The sequence below is a fragment of the Camelina sativa genome, chromosome 6 (assembly GCF_000633955.1).
Source record: "Camelina sativa cultivar DH55 chromosome 6, Cs, whole genome shotgun sequence".
NCBI classification, from domain to species: domain Eukaryota; kingdom Viridiplantae; phylum Streptophyta; class Magnoliopsida; order Brassicales; family Brassicaceae; genus Camelina; species Camelina sativa.
The window spans coordinates 14,546,373-14,555,019 of NC_025690.1; the positions used below are offsets into that span (position 1 = coordinate 14,546,373).

At 40.5% G+C, this 8,647-nt stretch overlaps 4 protein-coding genes across 7 annotated transcripts; 2 read left to right on the forward strand and 2 right to left on the reverse strand.

The window, feature by feature from the left end:
• On the reverse strand, positions 7-924 carry LOC104791357 (WEB family protein At3g51220-like). Its single transcript, XM_010517216.2, has 2 exons — positions 658-924; positions 7-541 (listed from the first exon to the last, which is right to left on the reverse strand). The coding sequence occupies exons 1-2, from the start codon at positions 757-759 to the stop codon at positions 89-91; spliced, it is 555 nt and encodes a 184-aa protein (XP_010515518.1). The 5' UTR covers positions 760-924; the 3' UTR covers positions 7-88.
• Positions 1,239-2,451, reverse strand: LOC104791358. The gene is made up of 2 exons (XM_010517217.2): positions 2,279-2,451; positions 1,239-2,134 (listed from the first exon to the last, which is right to left on the reverse strand). Exons 1-2 carry the CDS (start codon positions 2,379-2,381, stop codon positions 1,521-1,523), a joined length of 717 nt encoding a protein of 238 aa, XP_010515519.1. The 5' UTR covers positions 2,382-2,451; the 3' UTR covers positions 1,239-1,520.
• On the forward strand, positions 3,333-4,955 carry LOC104791360 (naringenin,2-oxoglutarate 3-dioxygenase). Of its 2 annotated transcripts, XM_019226926.1 has the most exons (4): positions 3,333-3,453; positions 3,565-3,914; positions 4,006-4,434; positions 4,542-4,955. In XM_019226926.1, the coding sequence occupies exons 2-4, from the start codon at positions 3,807-3,809 to the stop codon at positions 4,818-4,820; spliced, it is 816 nt and encodes a 271-aa protein (XP_019082471.1). In that variant the 5' UTR covers positions 3,333-3,453; positions 3,565-3,806; the 3' UTR covers positions 4,821-4,955. The 2 variants fall into 2 exon arrangements, with proteins under 2 accessions (XP_019082471.1, XP_010515520.1); XM_010517218.2 differs by lacking the exon at positions 3,333-3,453 and having other exon boundaries at positions 3,503-3,914.
• LOC104791361 (senescence/dehydration-associated protein At3g51250-like) lies at positions 5,007-8,312 on the forward strand. Of its 3 annotated transcripts, none has more exons than XM_010517221.2 (5): positions 5,011-5,570; positions 6,405-6,880; positions 7,106-7,272; positions 7,738-7,822; positions 7,911-8,312. In XM_010517221.2, exons 1-5 carry the CDS (start codon positions 5,100-5,102, stop codon positions 8,083-8,085), a joined length of 1,374 nt encoding a protein of 457 aa, XP_010515523.1. In that variant the 5' UTR covers positions 5,011-5,099; the 3' UTR covers positions 8,086-8,312. The 3 variants fall into 3 exon arrangements, with proteins under 3 accessions (XP_010515522.1, XP_010515523.1, XP_010515521.1); XM_010517219.2 differs by having other exon boundaries at positions 5,012-5,453; positions 6,324-6,880; XM_010517220.2 differs by lacking the exon at positions 6,405-6,880 and having other exon boundaries at positions 5,007-6,010.

Here is an 8,647-nt window from a genome sequence, read left to right on the forward strand (position 1 = left end):
TAAAAACAATGAATTTGGGGATATTATTTCTTTAACTCGTAAGGCACGCATATAAGTACTAAACACGAGATGAGGATCTCGTAAGTGGTTAACTAGACCGGTTTCTTGCAAAGAGCCAAGAAGCCAATGGAGCCAACTGCTTCATCTTCTTCGTCTGTTTCTTCACCATAGCTTTGCTTTTCTCCTCTTTTCCCACAATCACCTTTGTTAACAATGGTGGGTTCGCAAACTTCACCGAACGCCTCTTCTCCAGACGATCATCGTATACTTCATTTTGATCATACCGGTTCGTCTTGATCTCGGTTATGCTGTCCCGTTCGTTAACCGTGGATTCCTCTATGAATTTGAGGTCATCATCTTCGACTTGAGGATGTTCTGGGAATTTTCTGAGTGAGTGGTTAAGCTTTTCCTTAGTGGTTTCAAGCTCTCGTGTGAGGGTTTCGATAAGCTGAGACAAAACCTTGTTCTCTTCCTCAGCTTTCTTAAGACTCTCCTGCGCTTCAACCAGCTCTTCTTGAATGCTTTTATTACAACTGCTTCTCTATAACCACACGGTGGAAAATTATTGCAAACAAAGTTAATCATTGATATAGAGATAATCATGTCTTATACGACTAATATATGCAAAAACTATGCATTTGCTTATAGATAAGAGACCTCTACGTAATTATCTCCGAGAAGGATTCTCTCGTCGAAGAGAGTGACGGCCTCTTTAACAGACCTGAAAGGAGCCCCGGTTTCGATCTCTGCGCGAACCATTACAGCTGATTAAGTGATATATGTTTATTGCTTTAGTTTTTGTATGAGTTGGTCCATGTCATGAAGAAACCTCGATCAGCTTTTTATAAAGAGAAAACCAGTCACCAGTTTCCAAAAAAGATTGCACCTGTTGGTTGTTGTCACTTAAAACGGATGGTGACTAGATTAGTGGACTAAGATGAAACTGACCACGTTAATGACTAAATCAATTTAAAAAGAAGAACAAAAAGCACCATAAGAAGTTGTTCTTTCAAATTGATTGTGATATAAAATCGTAATCAAAGATCTCATTCCATAGCTTATATTATGTGATGGTTCCACCATTACAATATATTTATCATTTTATTTTAATATATGTAACACATTACCGACGAGAAAAATTCCACTAAATGACAAAAAAATGATGAGAAAGTTGTTAAGTATATTTTCGTGGTGCTTACTTTTTTCTTTATTATATTGAAATTAGAACCAAAAATGTCTTGGCGTTTACTTCACACTAAAGAAGAAAGTTTTTGGGTAAATAGAACAACAAGTAGAGAGAAAGGTTCGTTGGAACGTCCTTCTTCTGTTTTCTCATGTGTTCTGTTAGTTTTCTTTTTTAACTTGCTAGTTGCTACCACCACCACCAAATCATTTCATCTTCATCTCGACAACGACTTGTCTCCTATTTTTTCACTCACATAAATGGGCCTTTTTGGACCTAGAAATTACAGATCACTACTTCGTGACCGATACAAAGCAAAGCCCAATAAGAATCAAGATTACAAATGCAACAGCACTTCTTTGACCTCTACGATCTTCTCATCATTACTGTTATACATCAATCTGCTACGTTTCCTTGCAAATTCAGCTTGAGTCTTCTTCTCTCCTTTACACAGTCCATCAACATCTTCTTCTGACTTGTCCGTGGTGAAGTCAAACATCAAAGAACGAGTAATTATGCTCATACTCTTCTCTTCTTTCTCTTCAAATATCAGAGAGGTTCTCAAGTGTTCAGCAACAATCGGGGATGCGATCTTAATCTTGACATCGTTACTATCTGAAATGTTTGGGGATTGGGGAGTGTTTGCTGGAGTTGGAGCGAGAAGTCTCATTGGAGAAGTGACTAGGTGGATAAAAGGACGAGTCTTTATTGAATGGATAAGCTCTGTTTCTTCTTCTTTAACCTTGTGCAAGAGGGTTTTGACTTGTCCTCTCAAAAGGGCTTCACCAGACCCAGGCGTGTTCTTGATTCTGCTGCTTCTCCGTTTAACCATGAAACCTGAAGGAGGCGTCTGCAACGCTAGACCCACGATCGGTGAATCGTTCGTTATGTCGATCAGCGCAGCATAAGACCTATCTTCCTTGTTTCCTCTGTTCGAATCCTCTGTTTTATCTAAGAGCCAAAAATGAATACAGAGGGTGATTATGAAAACAACAACTGATAATAAGACTAATCAAGAACAGGAGATAAAGAATCACTGGTTAATGGTTCAAGGCTACAAGAAACGAAAAATAGAAATAGAAAGAGGAAACATACTTGATGAAAAGGGAGTTATAGATTCAGAACCAGAGTTGTTGATTGCAAAGATAGCCTGCGATCTAGTGACTCTTCTCGTTGCTGATGATGATGGAGTCTCCATTGGATAATTTGGACTTCTTCTTGTAGACAGACAACAACGAAGACTGAATTGAAGGAGAGAGAATCTTTGAAAGAACTATGATGAAGATGAGAAACTTGTTTAGGTCGCAGTATTTTTATAGGCATGTCTGATAAAAAAAATGTTGCCGTTAGAACGTGTTTTTTTTTCTTTCTTTTCTTTAATAGACTAGCCGTTGTGTTGTGGCTCCTCCTCCTCTCTCTTAGGAAGTGGAGGTCCGTTTTCTCATGGCAAAAAAGTAGCCATCTTTGTTATGCTGTATGGGCCTTTCACGAACTAAAAGGGCTGCAATGATTAAATTAGCCCAGCTCTGTTTATAATTAAGAATAAAAAATTAAAAAGTCAACTTAGGCATCTTAAAGTTTAACCCTACATTGGTCAAACACACATTCACTACTTATATTTATCCTAGCTAAGTAAAGTTATGAGCAGGAAAATTTTATCCTGTCTGGTTTAATTTCTAAACATACAACTCATCCCACATTAAATATCCAAGTTGATAAACTGGTAAAAACTAAAACCCAATACTCTCTACAAATCCCATCATTTTACCTTGTCAGCCCAAGGAAAAGTTTGTGATAAAATATAGGTTTAATTCTCTCCTCATTCCTCAATGGGATTTAGTAATAGCCATGCAAAAATTAATGATGATTGGGATTTTTTTTGTAACGCAAGCCCCGTACCAGAACATGTGTCTCGGCCACGTGACTTCTCCACTGACCACACAGCCATTTCTCAGACGTGGCTTTCTATCTACCGTTACAAACGTAGATGTATACAGTCTACTTTAAGGTGTAAACGAAACTCTGACGTCCGTATTATGCAATAATAATGTGATACATTTGAATGTAGCTAGAAAACATAAAGAGATTTTGAGTTTATAATTCTTTTCGTTAGAAAAAAAAATGTAAATACATGATGTCTTCTTTTTATTTGAAGATACATACAATGTAGTTGGTTGAGTATAACTTGTGTTCTAGAAGAGAAGAGAGAGTAGTACCGTGGTAGGTAGCTAGCGACCTCCTCGTTCGTCAGTGATCACAAGCTTTGAAAGGTTTCTCAGCTACCACTCTCTTCTTATATATTGATTACATCTTCTCTCTCTCTCTCTCTCTCTATTCGTCTCTTAATATAGTCTTTTGTCTTGTTACTAAAATGGCTCCAGGAACTCTGACTGAGCTCGCCGGAGAGTCTAAGCTCAACTCTAAGTTCGTCCGAGACGAAGATGAACGCCCCAAAGTCGCCTATAATGAGTTCAGCGACGAAATCCCGGTGATCTCTCTCGCCGGTATCGACGATGTTGATGGTAAAAGAGGAGAGATCTGCCGTCAGATCGTGGAGGCTTGTGAGGATTGGGGCATCTTCCAGGTGGTTGATCATGGCGTCGATACCAATTTGGTGTCGGATATGACACGTCTCGCTCGTGACTTCTTTGCTTTACCTCCGGAAGAGAAGCTCCGGTTTGACATGTCCGGTGGTAAAAAAGGAGGATTCATCGTCTCTAGCCACCTCCAGGTACGACCCATATATATAATCTTCTAGGTGAAATACGTAATCATGTTTTAATCTTGTAGTTAAATACGAAATAATTAAACTGTAAATGCAGGGAGAGGCTGTGCAAGATTGGAGAGAGATTGTGACGTATTTCTCGTACCCGGTGAGAAACAGAGACTACTCACGGTGGCCAGATACGCCGGAGGGATGGGTGAAAGTAACTGAAGAGTATAGTGAGAGGCTGATGGGTTTGGCTTGTAAGCTTCTTGAGGTTTTGTCTGAAGCTATGGGTCTTGAGAAAGAGTCACTTACCAATGCATGCGTCGATATGGACCAAAAGATAGTTGTTAATTATTACCCAAAATGCCCTCAGCCTGATCTAACCCTGGGACTCAAACGCCACACTGACCCTGGAACCATCACTTTGCTGCTACAAGACCAAGTCGGTGGATTACAAGCCACACGAGACGATGGCAAGACGTGGATTACGGTTCAGCCTGTTGAAGGAGCGTTTGTCGTCAATCTCGGTGACCACGGTCACGTCAGTATACTTTCTCATCCTCTCTTTAATTATTATTTTTATTTATTTTTATTTTTCTCTGATTTGTAGTTTTGACTTGGTCAAATTTGATTTGTCTTGATTTTAAGTTTCTGAGCAATGGGAGGTTCAAGAACGCGGATCATCAGGCAGTGGTGAACTCTAACTCGAGCAGACTATCCATTGCCACGTTCCAGAATCCAGCTCCCGACGCCACAGTGTATCCACTTAAAATAAAAGAAGGAGAGAAGGCAATCTTGGAGGAGCCAATCACGTTCGCAGAGATGTATAAGAGAAAGATGGGAAGAGATTTGGAGCTAGCTCGCCTTAAGAAGCTAGCTAAAGAGAAACATGACCACGAGGAAGCTGTCGACCAAATCTTTGCTTAGAAAATCTTTTATTTCTCGGTTACTCTGTTGCGTTTGGTTCGTTCCGGTTCTGTTTTGTTCGTTTGGTGTGTGTTTTTGTGGTAATCATATTTTTAATGATAATTAATGCACTTTTATTATTATGACTAAAAAAAAGTGGTAAAATAGATTGAGATGCGTGTGGATTCAATTTTTATTGTTTTAAACTTTAACCACAAATCCTATTAACTTATGTCTCCCTCGAAAATAAATAAATCTATCAAACCCGTTTTGTTCTAATCAACGACGACCGCGACGGAGATGAATCCTTCACACGGTGGTGACGAGAAGCAACGGCCGGTAATCGATCAATCAATTCCTGATAATCCTTTTGCTCAGACGAATCCTTACCCTTCTTCCCCTCACCTCTATCCATCTCTCTCGTCGCAAAATCTCGGACCTAATCTCTTCCCTCACCACGGAGATGCATCCGGAAACCAGTCACCGTCTGCTCCGCCTCAGGCGACGGAGGAGGTTCTCATCCGTGTCCCCGGGGCTATTCTCAACCTAATCGACAAATCCTACAGCGTCGAACTCGCGTGCGGTGATTTCACCATCGTTCGAATCATCCAGGGGGATAACATCGTCGCGGTTCTAGCCAATGTTGGGGATGAGATTCAATGGCCGTTGACGAAAAACGAGGTTGCGGCTAAGGTCGATGGATCGCACTATTTCTTCTCGATTCATCCGCCGAAGGAGGAAGGACATGGATCTGGGTCCGATTCGGATGATGATATTCTCAATTACGGATTGACCATTGCTTCTAAAGGGCAAGAGAATGTGTTACTTGTGCTTGATCAGGTTTTGAGAGACTATAGTTGTTTCACAGAGCAGAGAATGTCTGAAAAGGCAAAGGAGAAGGGTGAAGAGGTGCTGGGAAGTTCAGTTGTGGCGCAGACTTCGCCGGAGGAGCTTAAGGGTGAGAGGAAAGACGTTGTGGAAGGTCAATGTGCGGCGTATTGGACTACGCTTGCGCCTAATGTTGAGGATTACAGTCACAATACTGCTAAAATGATAGCTTCCGGGTCTGGTAAGCTGATCAGAGGGATACTGTGGTGTGGGGATGTAACTGTGGAGAGACTCAGGAAAGGAAACGAGGTTATGAAGAATAGGCTTAGTCGTGCTGAGAAGGAGAAGGATGTTAGCCCTGAGACACTGAGGAGAATCAAGAGGTATGGTGATACTTAGGAATTTAGTTTCTTTGACCTTGGAAATAACTGGACAGGAATCTAGTAGGTATTTTATCTGCTTCTTTGTTTCATGATCATTAGAAAACTGAGTATGAAAAGACCAGTTCTTAAAATTTTGAACACAGTGTGCATTCTTCATGGTATTATTTCTTGAATGAACGAGTTTTATGCCTTTGCTAATCTCCCTTGTGTGGTTTCTATGTGAAGGGTTAAGAGAGTGACACAAATGACAGAGAAAGTTGNAATCATCCAGGGGGATAACATCGTCGCGGTTCTAGCCAATGTTGGGGATGAGATTCAATGGCCGTTGACGAAAAACGAGGTTGCGGCTAAGGTCGATGGATCGCACTATTTCTTCTCGATTCATCCGCCGAAGGAGGAAGGACATGGATCTGGGTCCGATTCGGATGATGATATTCTCAATTACGGATTGACCATTGCTTCTAAAGGGCAAGAGAATGTGTTACTTGTGCTTGATCAGGTTTTGAGAGACTATAGTTGTTTCACAGAGCAGAGAATGTCTGAAAAGGCAAAGGAGAAGGGTGAAGAGGTGCTGGGAAGTTCAGTTGTGGCGCAGACTTCGCCGGAGGAGCTTAAGGGTGAGAGGAAAGACGTTGTGGAAGGTCAATGTGCGGCGTATTGGACTACGCTTGCGCCTAATGTTGAGGATTACAGTCACAATACTGCTAAAATGATAGCTTCCGGGTCTGGTAAGCTGATCAGAGGGATACTGTGGTGTGGGGATGTAACTGTGGAGAGACTCAGGAAAGGAAACGAGGTTATGAAGAATAGGCTTAGTCGTGCTGAGAAGGAGAAGGATGTTAGCCCTGAGACACTGAGGAGAATCAAGAGGTATGGTGATACTTAGGAATTTAGTTTCTTTGACCTTGGAAATAACTGGACAGGAATCTAGTAGGTATTTTATCTGCTTCTTTGTTTCATGATCATTAGAAAACTGAGTATGAAAAGACCAGTTCTTAAAATTTTGAACACAGTGTGCATTCTTCATGGTATTATTTCTTGAATGAACGAGTTTTATGCCTTTGCTAATCTCCCTTGTGTGGTTTCTATGTGAAGGGTTAAGAGAGTGACACAAATGACAGAGAAAGTTGCGACTGGTGTTCTTTCTGGTGTTGTCAAAGTCTCGGGATTCATCACTGGTTCAGTGGCTAACTCAAAAGCTGGAAAGAAGCTTTTTGGGCTTTTGCCTGGAGAGATTGTTCTCGCATCCCTCGATGGATTTAGTAAGTACATTACTTGTTTTGGTTTTCTCAAATTTTATGTGCCATGCTTGGAGGGAGAGTCATGGAAATTTCTTAGTTCGCGAGTTGCCTTGCTTTCTTTCATCTCACCAGCATTTAGAATTACCATGATTCCCGAGTCTTTTTGAATATAGCTTTTTCCAGCAGTTCATTGATATGGCATTTGGGTCTGCTTCTTGCCTTGAACATTGTTAAGGCTAATTCCCATGAACTTTATTCCTTTTGGGGTGTTTGAGTTAAAAGTTACAAAGTGATTTGCAATCCTTCATTTGCCGTATACGTCGAGTTCTATTTCTTCTTTCTTTAGTTATGAGCATAGATTTTGGGCTCTCTTCTAATAACCTGTGATATACACTCAAAACCTGCTGATTCTTTTGTTGAGGCCAATGGCATTAGTAACATTGCCTTTTTTGCTCCCGTGTTTAATCACCTGTTTACTTTCTGCAGGCAAGATCTGTGATGCTGTTGAAGTGGCTGGGAAAAATGTAATGTCAACTTCATCAACTGTCACAACAGAACTCGTCAATCACAGGTATTGATTAGTAAAAGCATATGAAAACAGTCATTTTTCTCAGCAGGTGATCAAAGTTACCTAATGGATTTTTGTTGTGAGACTACAGGTACGGCACAAAAGCAGCAGAGGCAACCAACGAAGGGTTAGACGCAGCAGGACATGCTTTTGGAACCGCATGGGTTGCTTTCAAGATCCGAAAGGCACTGAACCCCAAAAGTGTCTTAAAGCCTACAACATTGGCCAAGTCCGCTGTTTCTGATTTAAAGGCCAAGAAAGGGTAGTAGGGAGCCTCACTTCAACTGCTCATCCATACTTTGCATTTAATTTTCCTTATGGAAAAGTATATGAAGATTGACTAATGTACTCAATATTTAGTTTTCAATGTGTATATTGTGATTCTATGTAAACTATATAAACAGTTTCTTCTAATCTTCTCACATATATATACATCGAGAAGAAATATGCTGCTTTAATAATAGTTATTGAAAGCTGTACTATTTCATACCTCTACGGCGCTACCTCTTATCTCTTTTGAATTACGACATTGTTTACTGTTTTCTAATGATCATGAAAAACCATGTTAGGAGTTTGAACAATTGGGCCATGTTTTTGGGCCTTGAGGCAACTAATAAATCCAGTGATAATTTTTGTGATTGGCTGGAAGGTGTATTTTACCGTGGACCTGTCCGCAGGTGATTAATCTAGAACTGGGGATCTTGGCTTGTCGCCTAAGTTGGGAATCGTTGTTAAGCAACAAAAAAACGAAAGAGAGGTTTTGAAGAAGGGAGAGAAAGAACGAAACACTCACAAATACCCCCAGAAAAAAAAAAAAAAAAAAAAAAA